This window comes from Nicotiana sylvestris, chromosome 11 (genome assembly GCF_000393655.2).
Source record: "Nicotiana sylvestris chromosome 11, ASM39365v2, whole genome shotgun sequence".
NCBI lineage: Eukaryota > Viridiplantae > Streptophyta > Magnoliopsida > Solanales > Solanaceae > Nicotiana > Nicotiana sylvestris.
In genome coordinates this window covers 104,400,402-104,413,263 of record NC_091067.1, presented here as the reverse complement: position 1 = coordinate 104,413,263, position 12,862 = coordinate 104,400,402, and the positions used below count along the sequence as shown (strand labels likewise).

Here is a 12,862-nt window from a genome sequence, read left to right as displayed (position 1 = left end):
TAAGTGTGGAACTACTCTCTTGTGTGATGTGAGGGCATGTGATTCATAAAGAAAAGGTAAGTCTTGACTCTTGTATAGAGTAGTTTGAGTAAGTGTGAATGTTGCATGGTACAAGAGATTCGACTTTTGAGGCAAAGGTTGTTCACTACTAGGTGCAACTTTGATAAATTGTTCAAGGTATGAGTCGTTAAGAGAAAAGCTTAGGGAAGGAACGTTGATATAGTGTGGTGGATTGCTAGAAGACTAGCAATGATTTAAGTGTGGGGTATTGATATTAGGCTATAAAGATGATATTTACACCTTAATATTACCATGCTTTATTGTTGTTTTATAGGCAAATTGATAACAAAATGCTCTAAATGGTGTTCTTTTGCTTCGCAGGGAATATTCTAAGCGAGGAAGCACTACGGAGTGTTTTGGAGGAAATAATGTGTAGAAAACGCCCAAATCAAGAAGTACCCGAGCACAAAGAAGCAAAAATGGACTGAGTAAAATTTACCGCGACCGCGGTGGAACCGCAGCAGATAAAGTGTTCGAGGCAGAATGTTCAGCGTTCACCGCGGTCGAGCCGCGGTCTTGTTGCGACCGCGATGAACTGTTCACATGACAGATAGTTTGGGGACCAAAGTGTAAATCGGGGAAAATTTGCTCCAAACCCTTATAAACTTTAGAAGCTCGCCCAAGACATGTTTAAGCTTGTTTTTAGACTACTTTGGAGGCAAGAACAAGTGTGAGAAGAGTAACAAAATATTAGAATTCTTCTCTCTTCTCTTGATTATTGCGATTACCCATTATGAATAATTTAGTAGTTTTATCTTGTTTTGTCATGAGTAGCTAATTTCCTAGTCTAGGGTTTTAATGGAACCTATTGAAGGATGAACTTCTTGTTATGTTAATATAGTTTGCCCAGTTTAATCTCTATTTATTCAACTATGTGCTTGTTGTAGTTAATTGACAGGATCCTCAATTAGTTGTACCTATTTAGTATGCATAACTCGAGAGAGAGTGCATATTTAGGTAATTGTTGAACAACACCACTCCCAAAGTATATGAGGGATCAATAATTGAGGGTTTAAAGGTGGAATTAGGGATAACAAAGCCTTGGGTGATATCTAAAGTGAGTTGTAATAAATAAAGCTAGCTAGCGTAACTCGGGAGAGTGCGTCTAGTAAATTGTCGTGGTTACTCGGGAGAGATTTACGGTAATAAGAGTGCTCATGATTGATAGACATTATTGGGTGAATCTATGTGAAACATAACCGGAAGGGATTCCATCAATAGGGTAAATCATAACTTTAGAACCTTCTCTTAATTGTTTACAACTCAATCATAGTTAGTTTTGAGTTGCTTATTCACATTCATTCATAGTTAGTAGAAATACCATCAACTGTTATTTACAACGTTTGGGAAGTTGATTCCGTAGAATTTAGTAAATCTAACAAGAGTAATTGATAGGTTAATTCTTTGTGGGTTCGACTCTGGGATAAATACTCAGATTATATTTGCAACGTCCGCGTGTCCTTTTTATAAGGCATAATTGAGCGAGAATAATTTAAGAAATCTTCTAGAGGTCGTTCATCTATAACTTTAAATTGGCTTACATCTTCCTATTTTCAATTATAAAAAGCGAAGGCAACTATGCAGAAATTTGAGCGCCAGATGAGCCGCCATCTTTGAAAATTAGCTAGATTCATTCCCATGGTCTTTCCTTTTCACAAGTTGATGTAATTTCATTTGATAGTAAGTTCTGACAATAGAAGAAAAAAATAGAGTTTAATTTACAGTATAAATAATTGTTACACTATCAAGTCAATTAATGATTACCTTTAAATAACTTTTGATTGATCTAATAGTGTAAAAAAAATCTTTATTGTTAGTTTGTATATGCACTTACACTAAAAAAAAATACTATTAATAAGTTATTACAAACACTAATATATATAGTTGACTTGTCAATGCAATTCCATCTTGATTCTCCTCTTCAAAGTCCATTTTTAGACCAAAGAAAGACATGGTTTTTTATATTAAACACCCTTTGGCATGTTGTAAAAGAAAAAGTTGGAGTAGTGTTTACCAAGTCCGGTCAAACACCTTAAATTTCCAACTGCTTTTAGTACTTGTAAAGTCTTTGTCTGTTTAGACCGAGGACCTCGATGAGAAATGCATATATATATTATATATATATATAAGAGTAGTGCAGCGACCTTGATAATATCCCGTTAAAGGAAAATGAGGTTCTTTGGCATGGTGTTGCTAGTTGGTGCCCTGGTCATTATAGGTGCAGAATGCAACTCTGAAGGTTAAGTATCAAATCAAATAATTAAACTTCAAACATATTTATTTGGTAGATGTGCTCTTTAATTTGCCTATTGTTATTGTGTATGTAATGAGCAGGGGATGCTCTTAATGCATTGAAAGTTAATGTGATAGACCCAAACAATGTTCTTCAGAGCTGGTATCCGACGTTAATCAATCCTTGCACATGGTTTCATGTCACCTGCAATGGCGAAAATAGTGTTGTAAGAGTGTAAGTCACCATTTAATTAACTAATCTAGAGTTAGGTTCAGTTATAGAATTTGTTCGCACCACATATCTTGGTTTCATCTGTACTGTAATCGGATTTATATGTTATTTTCTTGTTAATATTGGCATTAACATTGATATACCAATGAAGGGACCTAGGTGCTGCTAATCTTACTGGGACACTGGTACCTGAGTTGGGAATGTTAGCCAATCTTCAATACTTGTAAGATCAATTAATGATTTAGCACGTCTTGTTGCATTTTGATGAATATCTATTTAATTGAGATGTAAATGTTTTTCTTGTTTAATACACGGGCAGGCAACTTGAAAATAATTCATTTAGCGGAGCAATTCCAAGCCAATTAGGCAACTTGACAAGGCTATTGAGCTTGGGATTAGAGAATAACAAGCTGAGTGGCCCTATCCCATCTTCTCTTGGCAATTTAAAATCATTGCGATGGATGTAAGTCATTGCTTGTTCCATTTTTTCTTCAAGAAAAAAAAAAAGGTCCTAACTAGAGTGTATAATTTGGTGTAATTTTTCGTTGCAGGAGATTGAACGGTAATAAATTATCAGGGAAAATTCCAATCACAGTCTTGAAGCTCATCTACTGGGGAAATTTGCAGCTACTGTGAGCCGCTACATATTCATTTAATTTAGTTTCCAATACCGAACTGCAGACCATAGGAATTTTATGATATTCTTTTTTTGAACAGGAATGTTTCAGACAATAAACTAGCAGGGACGGTCCATCGTGCTAACCAAACAGGTATAAATAAAGAGCCAATTATACATTTTTTGAGATTACAACTGACGGTTTATATATGTAACTTGGAAATGAGAGGGTGTTATTATCTTATGTAGGATTTGCAATTACAACAATAGTTCAAGACGTCAAGGCCTAAGATCATCAACCTTTGGAATTGGATTGTCCTGCAAAGTTGCTTTTCTATATTAAAATGTGTCAAGTCAAGTCAACTCAAGATTTTATATTTATGATTTTCAATAATCAAAATGTGATTGGAATACTTGAGAAGAAGAATTCTCTGTAATAATAATAGTAGTACTTGTATTTGACTTGATTGATTGGCTTAACCTTTCTTCTTCGACAAAATGAAATTCCCACGACTTAACTTTCAACCGGGGGGGGGGGGGGGGGGGGGGGAATTAAGTAGAGAAAGAAACGTTTACTACTGGCTGTAATTTACAGCTATTCATGTTGCCAGGGTAATTTTTTAAACTGAAATTTGAAGCTTCAAACATGGCCGTTTTCCCTATTTACTTGTCAATGATCTTTAGTAAATGATCTGAAAAGTACATATCATTGAGTATAGTTAAATAGTAGTGCTAGAAGGTATATCATATGCTAAAGATTTTGATCCAAAAAACAAAAAGGAAACAAGGAAAAGACAGGTTGCACATAGATCTTGCAGGAATTTGGCTTGGGAAAATATTGACACGCATTGTATGCAGAATTCTTTGGCATTTCTACCAAGAGAAATTTTCCAAGTCTTCAACCCGTTACCTACATGTCAGAAAGAAGCATATCTATCATTATGCCAAGGCTCGATCTCATGAATCTTGACATATAGATCCAATCTTGTTCCGAAGATAGCAGAAGATACAGAAGTCTTGGAAGGGGAAAGAGAATTCAATTAAAGAGACATGAGGAATGTAGCTCGCGAAATGATCACTATATTATACCCGTTTTATGTAGAAGATGCAGGGGCTTGACCTTTTTTAAGCAAGCTTACAAGCTTTGCTCTGCTGGTTAAAATAAATTGTAAACGTCTGTGATCACGTCCAACTATGCCTTATAAAATGGATAAAGCGGTCGTTGCAAATATATTCCGGTTAACAAGTCCGGAGTCGAATCCCACAGGGAATTAACCTATCGATCACAGCTATTGGACTCACAGAAATTCACGTATTCAATCTTCAGAGATATTTGAGTAACAAATTGGGTGTTTATTAGCTAAATTCTATGTAATAAAAATACAGTAATTAAGAACTAGCTATAAACTGGTTGTACACAAGAATGAGAATGGTCTAAGGTTCTGATTTTCCCTCTTGTCGGAATCTTTTCCACTATGTTTTCTATAAATTTGTCTTAGCCTTCTCTATCGATCATGAGCACTTTGACTGTCGTAACTCTCTCCCGAGTAATTACAATAATATACTAGACATATTCTCCCGAATTATGCTAGCTGACCTTAGTTACAACTCACTTAGATCGCACCCAAGGTTTCATTATCCCTAATTCCACCTTTAAACCCTTCGTATTGATCTCTCATATACGTTAGGAGTGGTGATGTTCAACAACTACCTAAATATACACTTCTCCCGAGTAATGTATACTAAATTGGCACAGTCGATTGACGGCCCTTTAATCAACAACAATCACAATATAGTTGAACAAACAAAGAAAATACTATGACAAATCTATATTAACATATCAAGAAATTCATCCTCCAAGATGTTCCATCAAAACCCTAGATTAAGAGTTTAGCTACACATAACCGTTTTCACAATTATAACAGTAGAATTCATCATTAGTGATCAAAACAAGAGGAAGAAAGGTAAAACTCTATGCATAATCTTCCGCCTTGCCTCTTGCCTCTTCTAATCCTTCAAAAACCTTGATACCTTCTTTTTGGGAGAGTTGGGCTTCTTATAGGTTAAGGAGACTTGCCCCCGAACTTACGAATTTATCCCTGAAATAAAGTTCCTCGAAGTGACGAGTGCGGCCGCACTCGGACCGCGGTCAGACCGCGCATATTGCATTCTTTTCTGCCTGACGAGCGCGGCCTGAGTGCGGCCGCGGTTGGCCCGCGCTCATGGAACTCAATTGTTTTCCATTTTTTCCTTCTTCTTTCATGCGCACTCACCTCCGATTGGTCTTCCTTGCTCCAAATTAACTCCAAACATTGTTTAATGTCCTCATAATTAGGACTTGCTCCTCCAAAGTACAAAATTCATAATTAGAGTCATTTGTTGTCATTTTAACCTTCATATAGCAATAAAGTATAGCTAAGTTGGGGCGTAAATGGTCGTTAAACTACATGAATATAGCCTATTATCAACACCCCACACTTAAATCATTGCTCGTCTCTGAGAAATCAACTATACTCTACAGAGGTTCCTTCACTAAGCAACTTTTCTAACTCATCACACCAAGAACATATCACATGGATTGAGTCCAGTAGTGTAACATCTTTGCCTCAAGAGTTGACTCTCACATGCCGCGCAATATTCCTAACTTACTCACTTACTCTACACAGAGGTCAAAATGTACCTTTCCTTCATGAATCAAGTGCTCTCACATCGCAACCGAGAGTAGTTCCACAAGCAATAAACATTCAGAACAATTAGGAACTCAAATAGATAAAATTCACTCACTCTCAGAAAGAACATTCATATGCCACAAACAATGCACCAATGGCTTGCCCGTAGTGTACTACTCTACTAATCGAGCTCATTCAGTCTAGGATCAAATAGAACTTTATTTGATTGTAACGTAGGCTAAGGGACGGGTAGGATACATTTGGATATAAGAGTGACTACACCTCCCTAAGCACTTTAATACATATACTTTCACATTTAGAACCCCACACTTATGTCGAACCATGAATCCACCTTTACATCAACATATATTAACTCCCTGCTTCTTTAGGCACACTTAATCAAGAGCCACTACTTATCAAAGAATATTTTTCACAACAATATAACTATTTTATTTTTATTTTTTTCCATCCAAGTGGTTCTTACTTATTCAAAACCGTGCACCTTTCTCCTGATTTCATTAGTTCCACTCAAAAGTGAAACCAACCACCCCACACTTTAAGTTTTACCAGTTCATCACAATTCAAGTACTTATGGAAGGTGAAAAGGTTCAAACAGATGGTTCATTCAAACAATTGGGTAAGGCTTGTAATGTGGTTGCCAATGAATCAGGATTACTGGCTCAAAGGGGTTAACTATGGTACATAACAATTAGGCGGGTAACATATACATATCTGGTTCAACAAAGAAATGTCTATACCACTTCCAAGATTGAACAAAACTACTATTTCGCTTTGCAAACACACAGTGCAAGTTCTAGGCATCAAATGCAGTGCACAGAATACAATAAATCTCACACACATGGCACATGACTCACTCCAGATTGAATTATCAAAACACTCTCGTCTGAGTACTTAAGTCAAGTTAAGAACATACAATTTAAGGCACTCTAACACGAATCAACAACTGAGACTGAGCGTCACACTAAAGTATCTACTGTATTCAAGGCATAACAATGTTAAGAGATCCTCTTTCCATCTCAGATCATAGCCCATAAGTACCTAAAAAATAAAAAATAAACCAACTACACCCAGTTCAAACAAAATCCTTGGAAAAGAACCGCGGTGCAAAGAAAAATCAAGGGGGGATTGATACACTACCTACAAAAAAAATCTTTTCTTCTCTTTTTCTTGTTTTTTTTATATCGACTTAGACCCTCAAGAAACCCATCGAGTGATATCCATCGTCGGGACAAGTCGAACCATCCAGTTAGACAACTAACTAAAAATCAAAATCAAGCTATGTTCCTATATATATATATATATACAACATACAAATGATGTATCCCCCACCCCACGCTTAAAAAGATGGCATGTCCCCATGTCATACAAAATAAAGCAATACGAGGTAAAGGAACTTCCCTGACAAATCAGTCTTTATTGGAGACAGTGCCAGGGTTAAGGTGACATGCCCGCCCCAACGCACGCATCCAGCCATGATTTTCTTCTCTGATTTAGCATTTTGGGAGGCCAAGGCATCAACTCTAGTCCCCAAGTCTGTGACACTGGTACACAGCCCTGCCATTTCCAGCTCTAAGGCCGCTAACCGAGTAACCCGACTGACCTAGACGGTCCTGCGGCTTCCGCAACATGCTCATGGGTGGGCGACTCAGCTCCCATTTCCTCCTGCTCATCATCTCTCTCCTCAGGTGCATCCGAGTCATCACTATTAGCACCTCCAGGTGTCATGGGGTCCTTCCCACTAGTCACCTTATCTGCTCGAAACTTTGCCTCTTTCTGCACTTTTCCATCCACGCTCAAGTTCTCCGATACCCGTGTTGCCCTGCATAGCCTAGTGACTAGGGAAGGGAATAAGAAACCATACCGCTTCACCGGACAACGAGTAAAAATCTCCTCATGAATAATCTTGGCCATGTCAAATTGTGGCCATTCATGAAACACCAAATCAATGCAGCTCGAGGACCATTCACTTTAGTGGTGTTGGAGGATGGGAGCAAATGGTTATTGATGACATACATCCAACACTTGTCTTCAAAGGTTAGTGCCGCCGAATGGAACTTATACCCATGTATCATCCACACAATTTCCTTTCCAGGCACATATATTATTTCAAAGAACAAATCCCACATGGTGTATCGTCTGCCATGGGCTTCATAGTAGTCTTCTACCTCCACCACAGGTGCGGGCAGCCGGTATGCTCTATGAAATGGCCTCAATAGAGGCGTCCATATTCTTCTTGCACACTGTGTACATACCATTAACATGTTCTTTCATGTTGGCGTAAAATTCGCGCACAACCATGAAATATGCTTCATCCTGTTCTTCAAAGAAAATATCCAGCCCGCGCCAGACCAACTCATTGTACAAGTTGGGACAGCCAAATTAGAGAGGCCCTATATCAATACCCTTCTCCGGTATGGACTTCTTGGATGCCTTGTCACCAAAACGGTCCTGAGCTACGCTAGAGATGAACCTGTAACTATCATACGGACGAGCACAAGTTGAAGCGCGTGCTCTAGAGGATCCAGCTTGGCCACTGGATGAAGCACCGATGGTCCGGCATTTCTTGGAGGGTGCCATACTACCTGAAATAAAGAACATCAACATCGAAACACACGAGATGTGAACCAAAGGCGGTTACTCAGACTTCATCCACACAATTGGTCACAATTTACATTAACTACTCACTGTGGTAATTTACCAAACACATTATATGCACCATTCACCGGAGGCCCTAATTAACAAGGTGATAGGCCAAACTCAACCACAATTACCCCAATGTCAACCACACATGTCAAGAGACACGTCTACAACAACCTCAACAAACCCACTAGCATACAAGATCACAATACAAAAGAAATCTACTAAAGAAAAAAAAAAGAAAACTACTACATAACTAAGAACTCAAATATCCCAACAATAATTGAAACAAATGATCTTACCTGGTAGAGTTGTAGTTAGGGTAGGTGAGGGGACTGTTAGAAGAGAGAAGAGGGTGGAGTGGATGTGATTTGATCATGAATGGGGAGTATGAGGGTTGAGGTTCTTTGGGAAGAAGGGGAAGGGTTGTGAGTTTTGATTTGTAAGGGAGGGTTTAGGTGCTAGGCATGAATAGATTAAGAGAGAGAGAGGTAAGGGATATCAGGTTGGGGAGGGGGGTTAAGTTAGAATATTAGAATTAAAAGAACAAAACAAATAAAAAAATAACTTTAACTAAAGTGGCAGGCGGAGATACGTGCGCGGTCTAACCGCGGTCCGAGTGCGGCCACGCACGTAAGGCAGAATATTTGGCATTTTGCGCGGTCTGAGCACGGCCACGCACGAGGAGGAACACCTAACGCAGAATAGTTGGTGTTTTGCATGGTCTGAGCGCGGCCACGCACTTGGGCTTCGATATTTCTCAATTCTTTACCTATCCCTTCAGCACCTGATGGACTTATCACTCACCGAAGCTCACCTGAACTTATTAGTACTTACAAAAATTAAAATAATAAATTCTAACTACCCTAAAAATCATTACGCATGGGTTGTGTCCCATGAAGCACGTGATTTAACGTCGCGGCACGACGCAGATAAGCGCATTTAAAGTCTACTCAACTTTGGAGGATCGATCAAGTGGGTCACTGACACTTCCTTTGCTTCCTCCATGCCCACATAATATTTCAACCTATGCCCATTGACTTTAATTTACGAGAGTCATTACTTGCAGCAATCTCTACAACACCTGTAGGGTGAATTTCAACCACACAAAAAGGTCCTGGCCATCATGATTTCAATTTGCCCGGGAACAACCTCAGGCGGGAGTTGTATAGCAATATCGTATCTCCAGGTTTAAAATTCTGCTCAATAATATTCCTATCATATATCATCTTCATTCTCTCCTTGTATAATCTTGTGCTCTCAAAAGCGTGATATCTAAACTCATCAAGCTTGTGTAATTCTGTTACTCTACTTGTTCATGCCGCTTCACTATCAAGATTCAACTGCCTCAATGCCCACCAAGCTCGATGCTCCAACTCTACGGGTAAATGACATGACTTTCCAAACACCAACTTGTATGGCGACATGCCAATTGGAGTTTTGAAAGCGGTTTGATACACCCAAAGTGCTTCATCTAACTTCCTTGCCCAATCTGTTCTAGTTGCATTCACAGTTTTAGTTAGCACACTCTTTATTTCTCTATTCGGGACTTCCACTTACCCGCTTGTTTGTGGATGATATGGGGTGGCAACCTTGTGGCGTACATCATACTTCTCCAACAACTTTGTAAAGGCTTGATTGCAAAAGTGAGTGCCTCCGTCACTGATTATTGCCCTTAGGGTGCCAAATCGGGTGAAAATGTACTTTCTCAGAAAACCAATTACCCCTTTTGCATCATTTGTAGGGATGCTGTAGCTTCCACCCATTTGGACACGTAGTCCACAACGACGAGTATGTACTTGTTTCCATATAAGCTGACGAACGGTGCCATGAAGTCGATCCCCCATACATCAAACACTTCTACCTCCTAAATTGGGTTCATGGGCATCTCATGTCTGTGGGAAGTGTTTCTGATTCATTGGCATTCATCACAGCCCTTTATCCATACATGTGCATCTTTGAATAGTGTTGGCCAGTAGAAACCTGATTCCAAGACTTTCACAGCCATTCTTACTCCCTCGAAGTGCCCACTATATAGTGATACGTGACATGCCTGCAAAATAGAAGACTGTTCTATCTCGGGGATACATCTTAGGATCATGTTATCAATACAAATCCTGAATAGATAAGGCTCATCCCAATAATACATGCAACAATCATGAAAGAACTTTTTCTTTTGAACAGAGGAAAGTTCATAAGGAACAATACCGCTCGCTATGTAGTTTACAATGTCTGCATACAATGGCGCTTCCTCGAGACTCGTGGCTAGTAGTTGTTCATCTGGAAAAGTTTCCAGAATCTTTTCTACCTCAACCTTCTTTTCAACTCATTCTAGCCTGGATAAATGTTCAGCTACTTGGTTCTCCATTCCCTTTCGGTCATGGATCTCCAAATCAAATTCTTGCAGCAGTAGCACCTATCGAATCAGGCGCGATTTTGACTCCTTCTTTTCAATTAAGTACCTGATAGCAACAAGGTCAGTATAAACAATTACCTTTGAGCCTATCAGGTAAGACCTGAACTTGTCAAATGCGAACACCGCTGCCAGTATCTCCTTCTCGGTCACAGTGTAATTTAGCTTGGCTCCACTTAACGTTCTACTTGTGTAGTATATTGGATGCATGATTTTATCTTTTTGCTGCCCAAAAACTGTTCCCACAGCATAGTCACTAGCATCACACATCAGCTCAAATGGTTGCTCCCAATTAGTGGAAACTATGATAGGTGTTGTTACCAGTCTCTTCTTTAATTCCTCAAAAGCTATACTGCAGTCATTAAAAAACACAAAAGGGTGATCTTTTTCAAGCAATTTACACAAGGGGTTAGCAATTTTGGAAAAATCTTTTATATATCTCCTATAGAAACCGACGTGCCCAAGAAAACTTCTGATTGCTTTGACGAAGATGGGTGGTGGAAGCTTTTCTATGACATCAACTTTTGCACGATCCACCTCAATACCTTTACTTGACACTAGGTGCCCCAAGACATACCATCTTGTACCATGAAATGGCACTTTTCCCAGTTGAGTACCAGATTAGTCTTGATACACCTTTTCAAAACTCACCTCAAGTTCACAAGGCAATTATCAAATGAATTACCCACCACTGAGAAGTCATCCATGAAAACCTCTATTATCTCTTCTACCATATATATGAAGATGGCCACCATGTACCTTTGGAATGTGGCGGGTGCGTTGCATAGGCCAAAGGGAATTCACCGAAAAGCATAGATTCCATAAGGGCAGGTGAACGACATTTTCTCTCTATCCTCTAAGGCAATGGAAATCTGATTATACCCCTAATACTCATCTAGGAAGCAAAAGTGAGACCTTCCTGCCAGTCTATCTAGCATTTAATCAATGAATGGCAGTGGGAAATGGTCCTTCCTGGTAGCCAAGTTCAACTTCCTATAATCCATACAGATTCGCCAACCTGTGACTGTTCGTGTAGAGATCAACTTGTTCTTCTCATTTTTCACTACCATCATACCTCCCTTTTTCGATACACACTACACTGGGCTAACCTAGTTGCTTTCATATATAGGGAATATGATTCCCTCATCTAACCATTTAATCACTTCCATTTTTACCAATTCTTTCATGTTGGGGTTTAACCTTTTTGATGTTCTCTGGATGGTTTGTGCCCATATTCAAATATAATCTTATGCATACAAAAGGCTGGGTTGATCCCCTTAATGTCTGCAATGGTCCACCTAATTGCAGTCTTGCACTCAGTTAGTACCTGTAACAGTTATTGTGCCTGCACATCTAACAAACTAGCTGAGATAATAACAGGTAAATTTGAGTCAGGTCCTAAGAATGCATACCAGAGATGGGATGGCAGTGGCTTCAGTTCCAACTTTAGTGGCTTTTCTATTGACGGCTTAGCTGGAGGAGTTTTTCTTTCCTCCAAGTGTAAAGGCTCAAATTCAAGCTCCCTTTTTTCCAAAAACCTTGGCCTTCAAGAGCAAGTACCCACTCTGCCAAGTCTTCACCATTAGCTTCGTATAAGTTCATGACAAGCTGCTAGAAGGTCTTTAATGCTCAATGCTCCATCGTCCTTCTCCAATACTACATCCACCGTATCTATTAGAGAGCAATTGGCAAATTCATTGGGTCTGCGCATAGATTTCTGCACGTTGAATGTTATCTCTTCATTGTTTAATCTCATCTTGAGTTCTCCAGTTTCACAAGAAATTAAATCTCTCCCAGTTGCCAAGAATGGTCTTCCCAAAATTATGGGAATTTCCTCGTCAACCCGACAGTCAAGGATGACAAAATCTGCTGGGAACACAAACTTCCCAACATGCACCAATACATCATCTAGAATCCCAGAGGGCCTCTTCACTGTTCGGTCAGCCAGCTGTAATAGCATAGACGTGGGTCTATCTCTTCCA

The 12,862-nt window shown here is 39.3% G+C and overlaps 1 protein-coding gene across 1 annotated transcript; it reads left to right on the top strand.

The window, feature by feature from the left end:
* The first annotated feature begins 2,210 nt into the window (after nt 1–2,210).
* LOC104239289 (leucine-rich repeat protein 1-like) lies at nt 2,211–3,602 on the top strand. Its single transcript, XM_009793894.2, has 7 exons — nt 2,211–2,299; nt 2,395–2,527; nt 2,676–2,747; nt 2,844–2,987; nt 3,076–3,156; nt 3,242–3,294; nt 3,390–3,602. Exons 1-7 carry the CDS (start codon nt 2,230–2,232, stop codon nt 3,428–3,430), a joined length of 594 nt encoding a protein of 197 aa, XP_009792196.1. The 5' UTR covers nt 2,211–2,229; the 3' UTR covers nt 3,431–3,602.
* The last annotated feature ends 9,260 nt before the right edge of the window (nt 3,603–12,862 follow it).

What these genes read in the sequence shown, in the direction of transcription:
- LOC104239289 (XM_009793894.2), top strand. Translation starts at nt 2,230, where the DNA reads ATGAGGTTCTTTGGCATGGTGTTGCTAGTTGGTGCCCTGGTCATTATA. An exon ending in GAAAATAGTGTTGTAAGAGT is followed by an intron (nt 2,528 to 2,675) that starts GTAAGTCACCAT and finishes ATACCAATGAAG; the next exon opens with GGACCTAGGTGCTGCTAATC. An exon ending in CCATCGTGCTAACCAAACAG is followed by an intron (nt 3,295 to 3,389) that starts GTATAAATAAAG and finishes TATCTTATGTAG; the next exon opens with GATTTGCAATTACAACAATA.